Source organism: Talpa europaea (genome assembly GCF_964194135.1).
Source record: "Talpa europaea genome assembly, chromosome: 6".
In the NCBI taxonomy this organism is placed as follows: domain Eukaryota; kingdom Metazoa; phylum Chordata; class Mammalia; order Eulipotyphla; family Talpidae; genus Talpa; species Talpa europaea.
Genome location: NC_140072.1, coordinates 52282258 through 52302634, shown reverse-complemented (window position 1 = coordinate 52302634; position 20377 = coordinate 52282258). Strand labels below are relative to the sequence as shown.

The 20377-nt window shown below is 36.4% G+C and overlaps 1 protein-coding gene across 1 annotated transcript in view; it reads right to left on the bottom strand.

Annotated features, from left to right (window-relative positions):
* Positions 1–488: 488 nt before the first annotated feature.
* LRRTM4 (leucine rich repeat transmembrane neuronal 4) overlaps positions 489–20377 on the bottom strand; it is a gene marked incomplete at both ends in the record, with an annotated part of 717875 nt that continues 697986 nt past the window's right edge. The window contains one exon of the mRNA XM_084234828.1: positions 489–710. Coding sequence (XP_084090954.1) covers positions 489–710 — 222 coding nt within the window. The remainder of the gene's footprint in view (positions 711–20377) is intronic.

Sequence of the window (20377 nt, the reverse complement as noted above, 5' to 3'; positions counted from 1 at the left end):
AAATAAAGTCTGTGAGAGTTACACACGTCTAACAAGGAAAACCATTGTTTCCCCAACTTCCCACCCACCCGTGACCTTCCCTCCCCCCCCCCCCCCCCCCCCCCGCCGTGGTTCTCCAGCCCAGGAACCATGCATTGTAGAAAAAGCAAATATACAAACAAACCTATATTTAGCTAGGGCGAAATCTATTCTTTTTTTATAAGAACTTGACACTTTTACTATATACATCCAGGAGAGTTTTAGGGTTTATTTTTTTGTTTGATGTCTTAAAGCAAAGAAAGTTCTGTAGTTCTCCTGGTAATGCTGCAGGTGCATCCACTGTCCTCGTTAAGCAGTTTTGCTTTTCCTTTCCTCAATGTCATAAATGTTTTAACAGGAAGATGAGTCGGCTCGATTGCGCTCTTTCGGACACGCATTCTCCTTTAAGATGAAGGCCCGCCCTCCCCCCTCCCCTATGGAGTTCCCCCATGAGGACTTGGCTTGGCAGGTTAGTTTGTTATTCTCTCAAGGTAAATGGCTGGTGCTGCCGACCTGGCGATGGTGGCGATGAAGCTGTGGTCATGCCCCAGCTCCAGGTTGGGAGTTTCTTCCTGCTCCAGAGACACTGCTTCGTAGCCCTTGTTGACATGGAGTGGCTGGTGAGCCTGGCAGTAGCCCATCACTGGCTGGTCATAGCTGTAATATGGCAAGGGCTTCACGTGGTGTGAGATCTGAATGTGAGAAAGAGAAAGACATTATAAAACCAAGGTAACAGAACAATCATAGGAACTGAACGTTATTCTCATTTAGGTTGTTTTAAGAAATCAACTGCTGATGCAACTATTCATAAACATTAAAAATAACAAATGCTATTATTTAACTTGATACTGTTTTGTACATATACATTACACACACACATGCACACACACACACACTTTGTATGTAAAATCATACATATTTCAACGCTTGCCCTCTCTGCCTATCAATCATCTATCATCATAACAGAAAGAAAAAACCTGAATTCTCATCAGCTGGGAATTTCAAAATAAATTATGCACACTCATACATTTTAATGCAGATAATACAAAGATTGGTAATATCAATCTGTTTTAATATGGACAGATAAATAAAGTGAAAAGAATATGGTCCATTCTGTATAAATACAAGTGTAACAACCACATGTGTGTACACATATGTATGCATATAGAGATCAAGGTGATATTGTCATAAAATAGTTTTTACTTTTAAAAATAGCTTTATGTATATTGAATTCTTTACTATGAGTATACAAAACTTTTATTTAAAAATTTAAAAAGCTTAAAATAAAAATAAAAATTGAAAAAATAATCACAAATTCCAATAGGTTATTCCTTACTCCCTGTAACTTTTGAACAAGTGAACTTTAGAATAATGAAAGTGGGCACAACTTTCTCTTCATAATATATTACTGATTTCAAGCTAAAAAGTCTAGCATATATGTAATGCTAGAATAATAGACTTGTATAATGATCTACAGAAATTCCTGTAATAAGAAAAAACGAACATATTTAAATTATACTGGTTTTGATTCTGTGTACAGCTTTTTATTAAACCACAAATTTCTGACAAAGAAAAATGAGTCTCAAACTTAGAAAAAGGAAAATGACAATTTCTTAATTCTTGTTATGCTACAGTATTTCTCATAAGCACCTGGATCCAATCTGACAGTTCTGATAAACAGTTCACTGATGATAAAATTGCAAACATTCTACTGTCCTGTCCTGGTGAGAGGTGAGAAGTTGTAGCAGTTTAAACTACTGTTTCTCAGATTCAGCCACACCTTTGTAGTTGGCTTTGTGATGCAGGGAAGGACTTTGCATTTGTTTGTCCTGTGCTCCATGTTACACTTTGCAAATGGGGACCACTGGGACAAATCAGCAAGGTCAGAGGAGATTGTTCCCATAGTAGATGGTTCCTTGTTTCTTCTCACTCCAGAAGTTGCCCCAATGACACTTTCCATTTTGGTTATAGGTGTCCCTTCCCACAAGAGTGGTTGGTTCCAGTTATGGTTTTTCCAACATTAGCTGCAAGCCAACATTTGATCTCATAATAAATCCCTCAAAGATACCAGAACCAGGGAGTCTGAGGTATATCATTATAAGCTCCTCCTATAAAGGTTTACTTTTTTTTTTAAGATTTTTTTATATTCCCCATACAATTGCACCCCCCTTATTTTAACCCCAATCCCTCCTCTCCCCACCCCCCGCATAGTGTGTCTTTGGTTTTCAGTTGCTTGTTGATTTTGATTTTTTCTTTATTATTATTATTCTTTTTCCTGGTCCCTTATTTAGGTTTTCTAGATTCCTGTTATGAGTGAGACCATCCGGTATTTTTCTTTTTCTTTCTGACTTATTTCACTGAGCATGATCCCTTCCAGCTCCATCCATGTCACTGCAAATTGCATGAGTTTACCTTTTTTTGATTGCTGAGTAATATTCCATTGTGTATATATAACATCTTCTTGATCCAGTCATCTATTTTTGGGCATTTGGGTCATTTCCGTAGCTTAGCTATTATAAATAGTGCTGCTATAATTATAGGGGTGCAGGTGCCCTTTTGAATTAATGTTTCTGTGTCATTTGGTTAAATGCCTAGGAGTGGAATTGCTGGATCATATGGAAGCTCTATCTTTAGTAGGTTGAGGAATCTCCACACAGCTTTCCATAGAGGTTGGACCAGTTTGCACTCCCACCAACAGTGCAGGAGAGTTCCTTTTTCTCCACATCCTCTCCAACATTTGTTGTTGCTAGGTTTTTTAATATGTGCCATTCTCACTGGTGTAAGATGGTATCTCATTGTAGTTTTGATTTGCATTTCCCTGATTACAAGTGATGTTGAACATTTTTTCATATGCCTGTTGGCCATTTGCATTTCCTCTTTGGAGAAGTTTCTTTTTAGCTCTTCTGACCATTTTTTGACTGGATTATTTACTTTGTTTTTGTTGAGTTTCAGCTCTTTGTAGATTTTTGTGATCAGTCCTTTATCATTAGTGTTGTGTGCAAAAATTTTCTCCCAGTCAGTGCGGTTTCTCTTTGTTTTGGTTACTGTCTCTTTTGCTAAACAGAAGTTCTTTAATTTGATGTAGTCCCAACTGTTTATCTTTGCCTTCACTATCACTGCTTTGGGTGATGTGTCTGTAAAGATGACTTTGAGGTGCATGTCATATAGTGTTTCGCCTATATTTCTTTCTATATATTTTATGGTTTCAGGTCTTATGTCTAGTTCATTAATCCATTTTGAGTTGGTTTTTGTGCATGGTGTGAGGTAGTAGTCAAGTTTCATTCTTGCATGTAGCGACCCAGTTTTCCCAGCACCATTTATTGAACAAACTTTCTTTGCTCCAAGAAATGCATATTCTTTGCTCCTTTGTCAAAGATTAGTTGACCATAAATCTGTGGGTTTATTTCTGGGTTTTCTATTCAGTTCCATTGGTCTGTGTGTCTGTTCTTGTTCCAATACCATGCAGTTTTGATTATTATAGCTTTAGTTTGAAGTCTGGGACTGTTATGCCTCCATTCTCTTCTTTTCTTTTTTTTTCAGGAGGGTTTTGGCTATTCGGGGTTTTTTGTGATTCCATATGAATTTCATCAATATTTTTCTATTTCCTTGAAGAATGACATTGAAATTTTTATTTACTTTTAATGATTCTATCATCTTTCTTTGGTTCTCTTAATCCTATAAGCGATAGGGGTAATAGTTCTTTCCTGAAGTTGCTGTCTACATCATACTATGACATTAACTTTTTAACCTTTGTATGAACTAACTAATAATTCTACTCTTAACTAGCACTTCTTATGTAAAATCTTGGTTGAATTAACTAATAGGTATCTGTATTCTGTCTGGACTATGTCTCTGTAGATTAATATGATGAAATTGATAAGTTAATAAAATATTATAATTTGATAGAGAAATTAACCCCCAAATAGTCTTATGTAAGAAGTTCAGCAGTCTTCAAAGTTAACAACCTTCTTTTCACAATTCATTTCTCCTATTACTATATAAATTCTTCAAATGCTCTTCAAATCAGTTCTTGTGCATTCTTCCTGGTTTCCTCAGTAATGTGTAAAATCAAATTTTGACATAAATACAGCATCTGTAAGGCAAGTATGTTTTTAAAACCTCTTTATTTAGATAAAAGTCAACTCAGATTTCTTTAGTCATAGATTAAAGCATGTTTTCTGTGGCCATAGTAGTACTCACTAATATAAATTTAGTGAATCCAGATAAACTATTTTAATACTGAATTAATGAGAATAGAAAATATCAGACTGTATCATATGATTAGAGCTAATTTGTTTCATAAATGTTTTGTTTCAGATTTATGTGCATGTATAGGTGTGTATGTCTACTGAGTCACAATGCAATTTTTTAAACTGGCAATCACAGTAAAAGATAGTTTTAAAAATATTCATACAAAGCACATTATTATATTATAGTTTTAATGGGATCGTGGATAATGTCCCATCCTGCTTTTTTACTATTCTCTTTTATCTTAACTCATATAATTCACTATTTTCTCAATAAATGAGAAAATTAACTCAATATACGTTGCTGTTTTGGGATGTGGTATATTGATCTCTAATGGAAATCGAACACTTTCAACAAGTCTTCTAATAAATGGTCAGGGAGAGATAATGTCTCATCAAACAAAATGTTGCTATAACCTTGAATGTGTAATTTTGTTCTAAAAATAAAAAAAAAAAAAACAGGACCTCTCTGGTGGCACACAGGGTAAAATCTCAGAATTTTGAAGCTATTTGCAGCTACTGCAGCATGAGTTTGATCCCCGGTCAGGGATCTAACCCATATGGCACAGCAGATCTCTCCTGTCTCACCCAATGCCCCCTCAGCAGAGTATTTCGTCAATCCACCAACCCACTCTGTCTCTGGTAAATCCTCTCACTCCCCTGAACATCTGGTCTACACCCCAGCTCTTGTACGCATAAATAAATAATATAAATCTTTAAAAATTTAAATAAAAATAAACCAAAATATACATATTTTGTCAAAGTTGTGATTAATACAGGAATGTTTTAAGTTTAAGACATTAGTTTCTAAGCTTTCAGTGAGAACAAGAATAAATGATAGATAGCATTAGTGAATTAGTAGAATTAAATATAAAGTAAGATCTATCCCAAATCTATTGTCCTTTTTTGTTGTTGTTTTGTTTTGTTACTCACATAAGCCTCTCCCTGTAATTTAGTACAGGTCTAGACATGAAATGTTTGTCAGCAAGTTCTATTTTAGGAAACCTCAGAGGATTCTGCAGCATGTCAGATAGGTAGAGATATCTGTGATTGGTATCATGGGTCACTGAAACTCTGAAATAGCATAGGAAAGAAACTGTTTTGTTCTGACATTTCGGCAGGAAAAAATTTATGAAGAGATCTTTCTAAGAGTAACATAGTTCCCAGTTAACTTTTTTTGTTGTTAATAATAGTAGAACTTGAAAACATAAAAAAATTAATAAAATTATTTCATAGTGACAACATTCCCTGGGTATAGAACATTTTTTGCATATGTTCATTTAAAAGAATTTCTCATTCCATCCAAACTGTCAAATCTAAAATAATAATAAACATTAAGCATGGGGTGTAGTTTTGTCCAATTTCTGGTAATACCATTGTTCATCTTCTCCACTCATTGCAACAAGTAGATACTTGAATCTACGAACACGTATGTTCCAAATGAAAACCAGGTTAACCTACAGAAGAAAACCAATAGCTCCTATATGAATGATGCTGAATTTTCAATATAAAATAAAGTCCTTAAAGTTGAATTTTTTTCACAAGAAAGAACCATTTCATGACACCATGGCACTGGTCTTCAAATTAAGTTGATTCAAATGTTAAGGAACCTGCACTAACAATAGAATTGTAGGTTTATATATTGCATCATGTCTAAATTCAGAACATGTGTTTTGCTATTACAGTAGGGCCAGTTTATTTTTTACTTCAATAAATGGCTTCTGCCATTTTCTCCAGACAAGCTTAGAACCTCTAGCAGAGTAAAAATCATTGTAAAGTTTCTCCCTGCACAACAGCCCAATAGCAAGAATTCAAAAACCAAGTGAATTGGCAAGCTCTGAAAGGGTATCTGAGATGTTTGCTCATTTACTTTTAAAGTCTATTCTGTAGGGCACTATGTAATCAACTGACTTGGTGTTTTCTGAGGAGCTAAGAGACAGGTCCTGTACTTTACAGTAATAATGTACAGTACATTAACCACCTGGGTCCCTGTGTGTATCATTGTTTCCTTTCAGCAGTCAAAACAAAGTATCCTTAAGTTCCCCTTAATGTGGATTTGGTATTTTTGTAAATGTGTTCTTAGAGCTTTTCAAAATGGTCCCTGTGTTCTATGTGCTCTCTGATGGACTTCAGTCTGCAGCACAGCACAACCACACTACTTAAAGATGGCCTTGTTCACATGCTTGACTGCTGGTTGACTGCATTGGAAGCTGCACTTTATTTACAGATAATGAGTGTGATGTGTGGAATGAAGGACTCTCCTTGTGGAAATATATTATGCTATACTGAAATTCTGCCATTTGTTTTTCTCAAGAATATGAAAACTTTAACTCAAATTGAATTTAAACTTTTATGGAGGCATATTCTATCAAGGCACTTTTCATAACTAAACCTGAAGTAGGCTACAAAGGGGAGGAACCATTATTATCGCTAATTATAAGTCACTTTAATCCTCCAGAGATTCCTGTCAATCCCCAGAAAATGGCGATAATAATGATACCTCATTTATCTCCATAAATTTCAGATAACCTTGGAAATGCTCCCTGGTTCTCAAGAAAGAAGGCATGTACAGAAAAGACATTTTCCCACTCTAATTTTACTCAGTGCTGACAGTGTCTTTCCTGGAAACATGCTCTGTCTTTTGTCTTCTAGTTTCCATTCAGAGAGAAGCAAGGACATGAAGGGTCATAAGGTGGCTCATTAACCACGGCTTTTTGTCCAACATTTTGCACTCAGAAACTTAGAAACCTTAGTGCATGTTCTGGTTTTACCAAAAACATCATTTATCCTTTGCCCAGGATATGTTTTTCTTCCAACATGCTAGAGGAAGTATAAAAGGACACTGTCCTCTCAATTACAGTGGCTCACTATGTTTGTGATTCAAAGAGGAAAGTCATGGAAAAACAATGTTTGTAATTCTTGGGAGGAAGGGCAGAATGGTAGAGGGGTATGTGGAGTTTCAGAAGTTTCCAAATTGATTCTGATCTACTAAGTTTATATGCACAATAATTATATTTAAAATGAGAAATGAATTATCTGAATAGTAAATGTGACAGTAATGTGAAATGGACTCAATATATGTGCTCCTGATGACTTTTGAGGTTCAATATTATTATGAGTATGAAATTCCAATATTGTTACCTCTTTTCTCAACGGTATTAGCATTAGTTATAAATACTTTAATAGCTTGATAATTCTAAAATTACCATGGACTATCATTAGTCTTATATATTAACTTTTCATGAACATTGTTCACATTTCAGTATGTGTTCTTTCAATTGAAGTCATAAAAAGTTGATTTTCAATTTCCTAAATGACATTTGGTCTTTAATTTTCAGAATTAAAAGATAGTACCTGACTACTCACACTATTTAAAAATCCCATCATACAAATCTGAAAGTGGAATTTAATACAGTTGAATTGCTTAATAAAGCTGGACACTTGGTTTACTGGAAATAAAATTGATTAAAAAATGAAGAGGGATAGCTAAATAAATATATAACTTATCCTTTTCTCTACTCACTATATCAGTAAGTGACAAGAATGGACAGGGAATAAGAAAATGTAAATAAGTTTGTGCAGAGTTGTTTTTTTTTCCCCCTGGAATTTTGACTAACCTGAAAAAACTTTGTTTAATTTATCAGGTAAAAGGGAAGCTTAATTGACTCATAGCCACAAGAAAGGATTTAATAACTCAACTGAGGAAAGTTCAAGGGTACCAGACATTCTCAGGAACAACAGAAACCAGGAACCCAAAAGTCTTCAAGGTCCTCTCAGTCAATCATGCCTGAAAATTTCTGTAAGTTATCCTGATAGATTTCTAAATATGCCCTCCACCTAATTGGAGGTGCCTCATGCCTGTAACAGCTCCCAAGTTTTACATGTTCTAATGATAGATTCTGCAAATTATCAGTTGTTTCTAGCACCATTTATCAAGAAATATTTCTCCTTGCCTTAAATACTAGCTGGTCTTGTGACTTTTTTTGGCCAACTGAACATGACATCAGTGACATTGTTAGGGTTCCAAGGTTCTTAAGATCCTGTTCAGGTGAGCCACCACCATGTGAAGAAGCCCAGACAGGATCACTGGAGGATGAAGTTCTTGTGGAGTGACCATGGCAGCTTAGATCAGTGAACCCCACTCTGTGTTATGGGAGTTCATCAGGAGCACATGAACTCAGGAACAAAACCCCAACTGGCCCCAGAGGATCCGAATTGCTCAACTAAGCCCAATCCTATTGCTAACCAAAAACAGATTCAAGGGCGCGGTTGCTGTCTTACGCCCACAAGTTTTGGTGAGGTTCATTATACAGTTAAACCAACATAGAAGCTTTTAGTACCCCAAAAAGACAGTCTTATATGGTTGCCACTTTCAAAAGCATAGGAAAGACCTTAATTATTACATCACAGTTCACTCATCTAGTTCATATCATATAGTTCATAATTCATATACTGAACAATATTTTCTATACTAATTGGATTCAGACACTGTTATACATGATAAATTGAGACAACTTTGGGTCAATCAACTCAGATCATAGGGATAAAGTTTTGGAAGGATAAGATCATGGTCAGATAATCAATGGTTGTTCTGGTGACCAAAAAAGCAAAAGAAAACCACAAAACTCCATAGAAACAAAAGACCCTGCTATTCCGTATAGGCACAAGATAATATACACCCATTCTAAAATATTGTTATTATTTTTATTGAATAATTTTATGGCACGTCACCTCATACCAAAAAGCATGTTGGGTGCTGGACTGAGCATTAAAATTTACAATCCTGTAATCCACTTCTCAATGGGGAGACTTAAATTAACAATGGCCTTTATATAAAATTTGCTTTCTTGGGTTTTGATTTTTTGAAGGAATTTGTAAATATAAAAAGGAGACACAAGGGAAGTAATGAATCTAAATCAATTTATCAAATTGTTATTTGATCCCATTTTACAAAGGAATATTCTTATTTTCTTTTGTAAACTAATTTCTTAATTAGGAAACGCCAGTTAATTCAGTATTAGTTCTTATTAACAAGTAAAATATTTAATATTACATGGAATTATTTTCATGTTTTAAAACCTATTTTAAAACACAATTTTGATAAAGTACTGTGAGCTTAAAAGTTAATAGCTATTCTTCTGTACCAAAATGGAAACCTAAGCCTTGCCTGCTAATGTTCCAATTTGCTATTCAATGAAACAAAGTGATTGTTTTTAAATAGAGGTGGTTTTTTGTTTTGTTTTGTTTTGTTTTGCCATCATCATATCAAAAACTCTTAGAAAGTCCTGCAAGATGGACAATGGATTAAAATAAATATTTAGCATATAATTCTATGCAGTAGGAGGAAACTCTGGCTTAGGCAAGGAATAGTTCTTTTGCTAAACTATGAAACACCTGCTGAGAGTGTCCAAGACCAGTGTGGGAGGAAGAAAAGACCAGCTTTGAGAAATTCCCTGGGCCTGAGTAAAATTAGGGAGAGGGTGGAGGTGTTGGAGGAGAATAAGCTTCATTCCCAGGAATCACATTGTGGAATGCTAAATGAAGCCTGCTTTGACTGAGCCAGAAAACTAGTGTTCTATTTAAGTAAATGGTGAGTTCTTCAAGTGACAAAAATAAAAGAAAACTTCTCTGTTGTTTAATTTTTTGTTGTTCACATCTCTTTACCAGCAGCTACACTACTGTCAACTGGCTTACCAAATGTTGACTTTAGAGTAACTGGACTATTAGGATCATTTGAAACTCCATTTCTGACAGAACATGCCCAGTAGCTCTGGTTTTTCTTGTCTGTTCTTATTTAAAGGTGGAAATGTGGACTATTTGTGCACTCATGTTTGTCCACATTTTCACATTTTAGTCAACTGTGGGATAACAGAACAGAACATCCACTTACATCTTTATTGCTCTCCTATCAGGATATGTTGTCTATGAGGTGTCCAGAGAGTTGATTAAGTTAATAAATGAGGTACTAGACATTCTTTGAAGTTAGCTTTGACTCTATTAACTTGGAAGCTTATTACATTAGTAGGACTCTCAGTGTTCAGTGAGGTTTTGAGCTAATGAGCTGGATTAATTAGATAGTATTAACTTCTAAAGGCTTTCCTTCTCTAGAACTGCCCCCAGAATTAGAAAGAGTAAGGTCTCCCCAACAGTGCATTGCAAGCAAACATTCTATTTAAGTGAAATCTGCATAAATTTGCCTCCAAAACACTTAAAAAATAGGTAGGATGAAATTTCAAAACCTACATCTTTCTCCTCTATGGAAAAGGGAAATTGTGAAAGTTTCAATAGCATACAATGATAAAGAGAAAATGTGTTTTTCCTAAAAAAAAAAATTATGGTGCTCATTACTTGATCCCAAATCCCCTGCCAACTTAAAATCAAAACTGTAGAAAATAAACAAAACCAAAATGTATTAGTACATCTAACAGATTCAATTTAAGATGTATTTTGTCATCCATTCTCAGGAACCTGGAAAAAGGAAATAAAAGCACCAGTAATGCCAAAGTATAAGCAACAGGCATTAGAAACACTTCCCTTTCATGTTCAGTTTCTCCACAATGTTTAGGGTAGCTTATTTCAGGTTTCCATGTGAATTTGTGTGGTATTCTATAGAGTTTTGCATTAAATAGTTAATAGTGTCCTTGTTTTATACAAGAACACACAACTTGAATTATCCAAATGTGACTGATATGTTTGGCTTTTGAAGAGATATACTCACTTTATGGTCCTTCCCAAATATTTAATTCAATAGTGCAGTGGATATTCAGTAAAAGCTAGATATGTTTTTGATATAAAAATAATGTGAAATGGGGCCTCCCTGGTGGCTCAGCGGTTGAGCGCTGGGTTGCAAAGCTGCCCGCAGCCTCTGCAGTGCCAGTTCGATCCATGGCTGCTCCCTGGCCACCGGAGGAGGGGCCCACTTGGCGCACAGACCTCTCCTGCCGCCCGCTGCTCCCCTCAGCAGTGTACTTCGGTCCTTCTACCTGCTCTGCTCCCCGCTCTGGCTCTGGTGAATTCTCTCACCCTCCTGCGCTTCTGACTGTACCCAGTGCTTGTATAAATAAAATAAATAAATAAAAAAAATAAAATAAAATAATGTGAAATGGGGCCTCCCTGGTGGTGCGGGGGTTAAAGACATAGAGCTATCAAGCTATCACCAGCCACTGCAGCACAAATTTGATCCAGCCAGCCAGGGAAAAACTCACAAGGTGCAACAGACCTCTGCTGCTTCCCTCAGCAATGTATTTCAGCAGATCTGCCTATTCTTCTCCCCACTCTCTCAGTAAACTGATTCTAACAGAACTTCTTGGGGACTGGCTGATCATAATAAAAAGAAACAAAGACATATATTTAACTACACAAAAAAGAGAAGTCCATATAGAAAATGCAATTAAAGTTTTTATGCTGATTGAATATATTGTAGAACAGCATGGTAGAATGTTGCATAAATACTACCTATCATATTTTTAATAACGTGTTAAGGCCTAATTTAATGCATGGATCTCTGCCATCAGGTGCATACTATTAAGGAGTAATTATATGAAAGGGAATTTGCTATCATAGTTCATTTATTTATGTAGTCACTCCTTCACATGGCAAATACTTATCACAGAGATGGGCAAATTTTTGTGTGAAGGACCAGTAGTAAACCTTTTAGACTTGTGAACCATACAGTCTCTATTACAACTCCTGAGCTCTATCACAGCTCTGCCATTATAGCATGAAAGTTGGCTTAGACAAAATGTAAACAAGTGTGGCTCTGCTTCTATAAAAAACAAAGACTAACTTTAAAACCAACCCCTGAAAGCTGACCACAGATCTGAGGTATCAGGGAGGGGAGGGGGAAAAAAGAAAATGTGAGAACAGGGGTAGGAGAGAACATTATGACCAGGGCAGGTGGATTATGACTGTCGTGGTGATGGAAGAGTCACAGTAACCACACCTGAGGGGAGAAATTCTACACTGTCAAAATATGTCTGTACCACACATCTGACAAAGGATTGATTTCAAAGATATACAAAGCACTCATAAAACTCTATAAAAACTAGAGGAATAACCCAATCAAAAAATGGGCGAAAGAATTAGCAGACACCTCTCAAAAGAAGATATTCAAATGAAGAGGTGTAGAGGGCAGGAATGGCCACTGAACAGGTTTTCTGATCCCATGCAGACTGGGTAAAGGAGGAATCAGAGTCCTTAATGGCTTTTTGCGGGTCTTTTTATTGGAATTTATTGGGATTGGGAGGCTGGCAGTCAGTCCTCCCAGCCCCCAGCAAGTCTTCACTCTGTCTGGGCTCTCCGGCCTTCTCTCAGCTTCTGCTTCTCTCTCGGCTTCTCTTTCGGCTTCTGCTGCTGCTGGCATCCCCGTGACGCCACCCTTATAAAGCACAGTCTCAGCCCAGGTGAATCCCATCTACCTAGGCCCACACCCTATTCCAGGTGCCCGCCATCAGGCATGCATTCAGGACCGCAAGGATCCATCATCTATCCTGATGGCAGGGCAGAAAAGCCTGACATTTTTTCCTTACCCTATAGGAGGCATATGAAAAATGTTCATAATCACTTATTATTAGAGAAATGCAAATCAAGACCACAATGATACCATCTCATGCCTGCTAGAATGGCCCATCTTGAAGAGACAGGAAATAAAAAAGTGCCAGAGAGGATGTGGAGAAAAGGGAACCCTACTGCACTGCTAGTGGAAAGGCAAACTGGTCCAAACCTTATGGAAAGCAGTCTGGAGAGTTCTCAAAACATGAAAAACTGATTTCTGTTCAACCCAGTAATTCCACTCATAGGCATCCATCCAAAAAATTCAAAAACAGTAATTCACAAGGAAACTTGCACTCTCATGTTTATTGTGGCACTATTTGCCATAGCTAAAGTATGAAAACAACTAACTGTCTCAGAACAGATGAGTGGATCAAGAAGTTATGGTATATGTACACAATGGAATACTACTCAGTGATCAAAAAGATACATTCATGTCATTTGCAGCAACATGGATGGAGCTTAAAATAATGCAAAGTCAAGTAAATCAGAAGGAGAAAGATGGTGTCAATATTATGTGGAATATATAGTAAATAAATTAATGGAGAAAGACAAGCTGAAAAACTAACCCTTGATAACTGACTACAGAACTGAATCACCAAGAGAGGGAGGGGCTGGGGGTGGGAAAAAAAAAGAGAGAGAAGGAAGCACAATAGTCTATGGTGATGGAATATGGGTGAGTTGGTGGTGGGTACACTATGGTGTTAATACCTGATAGAGGTACCCCCAAAATTACCTCAGTTAAAAAAATAAATAAGTTCACTAATAAAATTATTAGCAAGGGTATAAAATAAACAATTTTTTCATGAACACTGAAATTTGAGTGTCATATCATTTTCAGGTGTCAGTAAGTAGATATATTCTTTTGATTTTTTTTTCAACCATTCAAAATAAATCAATTACTCAGCTGGTACTCAATTTATTGTGAGCTGGGCATTGTGGTAGGTGCTGGCTATATGAAGAAAAATGAAATAAACTTTTGTTACTCAAGAAGCTTATTCAGTACTGACAGAATGAGACAAACCTGACTCCAGCCTCTTGTGTTTGAGACAGCATAATTCAAATCAATGGAGCAGAGAGAAAGCACTTCCAGGTGGTGGGCATTGCACCTTTTTTTGTGAAGATTCAGGTCTTCTACTCTAGAATAAAGCTCTCAGTGGATCCCACACAAAGAGCTGGACTCACCAACCTTAGTACTTAGAAGTCAGACTTGAATCTCCAGGTGGGAGTTCTGAAGTCACCATTCAGGTCACTTAGATCAAAACTGCTCTTGCAGAATAAACACCCAATGACCTTTGAGTGAAGATCTTAAGCAACACTCTTAAACCAGTGAAACTGCCCCTGGGTTTATGATGGTTTAAAACGCAAAGCCTGGAAGAGAACTTTGGTGATTTTGTAAAAGAGGCTAGATTCATGGGTCATCTAATCACAAATAGGTTTTGTTTTGTGTAGAAGTTAAAAAGTCTTTTTTTTTTTTTCCTCAATCTCACCAAGCCTTTTCCCATATCTGGGTCTTTGTATTACTCATTCCTTTGCCTGGGATATTATTCCATCAATACTTTGCAGTGGGATTATGTTAATCTTTTGAGTCACAGTTTAAATGTCAAGTTTCAAGAGGGCCTTCCCTAATCACCATGTCTAAAATGCCACCCACCCTTATTCATATGTTGAAGCCATTCCCTCTTTCAATTCCTTATTTATGTTCTTCACTGTATTTATCAAAATGTTAAATACCTGTGATTATGTATTCATTTGTCCCTTTACTGTCCATTTTCTCCCAGTTAAGCTGCATGCTGTCAGAACTTTTCTGACTGGTTTGCTATTGTCTGGCTAAAATTTTTTTCAATGAATATGTGCTAAAAGAATGTATGGATTTATGAAAGTTAGATAATTGGATTTTAATCAGCAATTGGATTTAATCAGCAATGGTTTGCCTCAAAACCTGTGATATCCTCTTTTGAGAGTGTCTCCTGTCTAATCTGAGATTTGAACTTGAACTTGGGATCCAGGATGGCACACAAAAAACTTCTATCTACAAATATTTGCATAAATGGCATTCTGCTGAGAAAAATGAGACACTAGAGGCTTATGAGAAATGACAAGGAAGGAAGAGGGAGAAAGGTGATTATCAGATGACTCCTCACCCCAGGAATGGTTGCATTGGAAGGTACCAAGAGAAAGCCTGGGGCGATGAGCAGCTTCAGGATGCAGTGTCTGGTCAGCACATCTGCTATGATTGCTTTGGCACATGACTTCCTATGAGCCATTGGAAACCTACTGCCCAGCTGGTGTATATCATAACGCTACTCTTAAAAATCTTAACAGTCTATCTAACTCACCCATCACTTGACCTTGTACATAAAGGCTTCCACATTCGATCTCTTCAGCTGTTATCCACACCTAATTCTGCCTTGTTCTCTAGCAAATAAATCATCCTTACGCTATGATGAGCAGTAGCTCCAGGAGAGCTCTGGGATATGCAGGGGCAGGACATTACTACAACTGCTTTCTCAGTTGCTGCTGAAAAATAAAACAATCAACCCATGCCACCTTTAATAGAAGCCAAGAGAAGAGCGCCTCGCCTTTCTTTTCATTTGTCATATGGGATTTCATCCACCACACAAACTGCCCTCAGAGTGGATGTGGTTCTCAGACCTGTCTACAACTCTGACACATCTATGGTATTTTGAAAATACTATGTCTGTTCCCCATCCCAGATCAATTAAATCAGAATTTCTGGGGGTATGGCCCAGATCACACTATTTTCAAAAGTAACCCCAGGGGATTCAAATGTGCAACCAAGGCTGAGAACATTGCTTCTTGTTAAATTTAGATTGCTTTCCTTTAAAGATGTAGGCCCAGCAGGGGGCACACAGTATGATTTACCTAATTTCCCACACCTGCCTGGAAACCACCTGGCTTAAAACAAAACGGATTACTTCCCAATCAGAAGTGCGGTTGGTATACATCTGTGTGTTTTTTTTTTTTTTTTTACTTTCCAATTAAATTTTTCTTAAGTTCAATTCATTACTACCAATTATTCTCTCTCACCAATTCGAGCTCCCTCACCTTGCCCTATTCATATTCTTGACAGTGATTATTCTGTTATCCTTTTAGTTATCAATTTGGTTATGTATATACTCTACCCTTTTATATAAAGTTAGGTATAATTCAGTTCGATAAGTTTAACAACTATCATTATACACATGTTTTTTAAATAGCTACTTGTAGGTAAATTTACCTTGCCTTGATGGTAAAATGCACATAAATGTTCAGTCAGCTGGAGCACTCCTTTGGCTAAACATTTTCACAATCTATTCCTTTTATTTTTTTTTAAGTAATTTAATTTACTAGGATGGTAGTAATAGCCCATTCCACTTTGCACTATGGGGAAGAAAGGATATTTTTATCTACTTAAAAGCTAATAAAGACTCCCACTGTTGAAAAATATTCAAACCTTCCAATTATTTCCATCAAGCGATAAATTTAAAATAAAAGAAAAAGAATTAAAACCCAAAAGTGTTAGCAAGCAAGGGATAATGACTAGCAGAAGCTTAGGGAAGGATCATTAAATTCATCTTTGCAACCTGATAGTCATATACATGTAGAGGGCTGCCACTGGAAACAATGAATTGATAGATAATTGATGGAGTTAGCCATCTATGGTAGCACAGTGTAAGAGGGAATAATCCGTATGCAGAAGATTACAAAGAACAGATGAAGGATCTACCTCCCTACCCTCCACCCCTCACTGTCAACTCCAGATGCCACCCACCCAAAAGGTCACAGGGCTTATGTACTTGCTTCTCACAATCATGCTCCACCATGGGCCACCATGTTCACATGCTTGTAGCCACTCAGAATTACAGAGACCTCCATTGGGTCCATTTTCAGAATGAAGCAAAGTTGAGGAGTTAGCAGGTTACATGACACACTCCCCTGGTGGTGCAGGGGTTAAAGACACAGAGCTATCAAGCTATCACCAGCCTCTGCAGCACAAGTTTGATCCCTGGCAGGCCAGGGAGCTACCCACATGATGCAGCAGACCTCTCCTGACTCTCCCACTGCTCCCCTCAGCAGAGTACTTCGGTCAATCTGCCTGTTCTGTTTCCCACTTTGTCTCTGGTGAATCCTTTCATCCCCCGTACCTCTGGCCTGGCCTGTACCCCAATTCTTGTATTCAGGGATAAATAAATCTTTGGAAAAAAATGAAATACTTGATGTGAATTGACTTATTGTTCACAAGAGTTTGGGTGCTAATATGATTCTCATTTAAAAGAAGGTAAAACTGAGGCACTGGATATAATGACTTGTGCATGATCACACACTTTAAATGGCTCTTGGGCCTGTGTGCTTAACTGCTACCTCATACAGGCACTCTGCTTTCAGAAGGAAACCACTTTATGGTATCTGTGACACAGAAACCATAGCTGACTCTGTGAGTTATTCAAATGTGAATCACAAAGATTTTCAAGTGTCATGTAATAATTCAGAGGTGTAGGATCACACCTCCTCAGGTGTATGTTACTGTAGGTCACCACAAGGCACCTACAGTCCTTCCCTATAGTCCATTTGACAAAGTTTTTCTTTTTTTTTTTTAATGTAAGGACTTTGGTTTGAAAAATATGAAAGTCATAGTTTCTCTGAAAATACTTTTCAAAAGTGGGCAATTGATTCATTCTCCAAGGAATTATAACACTAAAGGGAAAAGAAGAGTTGTTGCTTTCCTTGCAACAGTTCTAAGGATGGTAACTTATTCCATCCATTTTTCACAATAAAAATGTACTTAACATCAAAACATGAGTCTCCCTGACATTATGATGAATGGATCCATTGGTGGATGAGTGAAATAAGATTTTGTCTTAGAGGAAATATTACCTTTTCATTAGGTCAGCTGAGAATTTATAGCACACAGAAGAACTACCTAGGAATTGAAAGTTTCTTTAAAGAGGCTTAAATACTCTCTCTAAAGATATAAAAGTTATCTTTTTCTAGGGGAAAATATTTCCCATTTGTATGACTAACTGAGAGCAAAGCACAACATAATTGTCCTGAACTTGCATACAGAAAATGTTAAGACTGGAATTATATGTTTGTAATTCAAAATGTTCTTCTACTTTGTCCTCTTTTAGACAAAAATCATCCTCAAAAAATAAGGGAAACAAAAACTCTATTTCTCATGGCAATTTTCTCTGTATATCTCTCTCATGAGGCAGGAACAAAGGCATTTTCTTGACACTTCAGAAATTTTACTGAAATCAGAATGCGATTGCTCTGGCCTGAAACTGTTGAGGATAACTGAAAGCCTGAGAGAGATTAATTGTCTTGTTCATTCTTGGAAGGGAATAGAATGTGCTGGGGACACACTATATTGAAATCCTCATGAAACTGACATACAGAAATATCTTTTAATGTGTACATCACTCTAATTAGTGTTATAAAGAGGTTTGAACAAGAATATCAAATGAAGTATCTTGTGGCACAATTTAAGAAATGACTCATGTGTCTTTGAGGGCCTGTTCATAATCACCAACTAGTTTCAGGAACAGTGGGGCTATAAACTATGTATTTCATTTCACAGCCATAAAATGATGCAGGCAAAGGGTATTATATTGCCATAGGACTGGGAGGATCATTCTGCTACCTAGTTTTCATACCATAGCGTCTTTAAAAATTCCTATCCTGAAAAACACGAGAGATTGCAAATGATTATCTTTGTTCTTCTTATTCCCAATCAAATAGATGTAGGACTAGACCAATGTCCTAATAAGTATTACAAAGGAATTAATTTGGAAGCTGTGTAAGTCTGCTTTGCCTATTCTGTATTGTTTTGTGAATACAAAAAAAAAGGTCATTTCCATTGGGAGTAGGTCACAGTGATAATGTAACTGAAACTATGAAATTAATTGTTGAATTTGGGATTTGTGATGTTCCTCAAAGGAACCTAATCTGCAGCTGAGAAACACTAACAATGATTGTTAAGATAGTATGCCCAATGTCCTTTAGCATTTTGCCCCTGGTATGAATCCTTTGTATGACTAATTGAGAGCAAAGCACAAAATACCTGACCTAAACTTGCACATGGAAAGAGTGAAGACTGAAAGTCCACATCGCCTAAAACTTTTCAGAAATGCAAAATCTCAGGTCTTGCTAGATTATTGAATTCAGACTAGCATTTTAACAAGGTCTCTAGATGATTCATATGCATATTAAAGTTTGTGAAACACCTGTGAAATAGATCAGCTGCTTCATAATAACTATGCAGAATGTCAATGGTATTTATACTGGAGTGACCCTATAGTTCCAACATGCTAGAACAAAAATACATTAGAACCCAGAGAAGTAGTCTTCCATAATAGCATCTGTTAATTCGTTAGAAATGCAAACAATTAAATTAATAATATAAATGATTAAAATTGATCTGGGTTCCTTTCCTCACCCATTTCCAGGCATCTGCTTGGAAACAAACTGTGGTGCTCTCTCCCTTCTTCTTTCACATGAATCACCTCAAAAGCAATTGATAAATATAGTAATGATGTCAGCTTAACATAAGCATATGTGTTAACAAGTAATTTTCTTTAAGAATTTTATGTTTTGAAGCAATCAGGGACAACTTTTCTCATAGTTCAAATAAGCCTTAGAAATAAAACAAGTTCTGATAAATGCAAAACAACATCTTCTCAAAGGTGAAAACTGAAGACTAAAGTATCTTAGTACTTGTACCTCTAAGATCAGTACAAGACAAGAATGTCTACTTTTTTACCATTACTATTCAACATAGAATTGGAAGTCCTAGTTAGGGCAATTAGTAAAGATAAAGCTATAAAAAGAATACACATTTATTACTATTAGCAGATGACATGATAATATACATGGAGAACCCTAAAGAGTTCACTAAATAGCTACTAGAAAAAATAAATCATTATAGTAAAGTGGTAGGTTACAAAATCAATTTATAAAAACCAGTCATGTTTCTATATGCAAACAATGAACTAGAAGAGAAAGAAATCAAGATCACAATCCCATTCATGGTTGCCTCAAAAATAATTAAACATCTAGAAGTAAACTTAACAGAGGGATTTAGAACCTGTACAACGACAACTATGGATGTTTTTAAAAGAAACACAAAGAAATGGAAATATTTCCTGCTTATGAATTTTAATGTTCTCAGCATGGGCATCTTATCCAAAGCAATATACAAATTCAAAGCAACGCTGATCAAGATTTCAATGGCATACTTCAAAGATACATATAGATCAAAAAATACTGAAATTCATGTAGATCCACAAAAGACCCTAAAGAGCCAAAGTAATCTCGATGAAAAAGAGCTTCCTCTTTCACACACCCAGATTTCAAATGATGTTATAAAGTTATGTCAATCAAAACTGTATGGTGCTGGAATAAAAAAAGACACATTCCCCCAGAAATAAACCTACATTTATATGAACAGATAATCTAGCACAGGAGTATATATTGAAAAAAAGAAAGCCTCTTTAACAAATGATGCTGGGAAAAGTGGACAGCACATGCAAAAAAATGAAACTGGACCACTATCCCACACA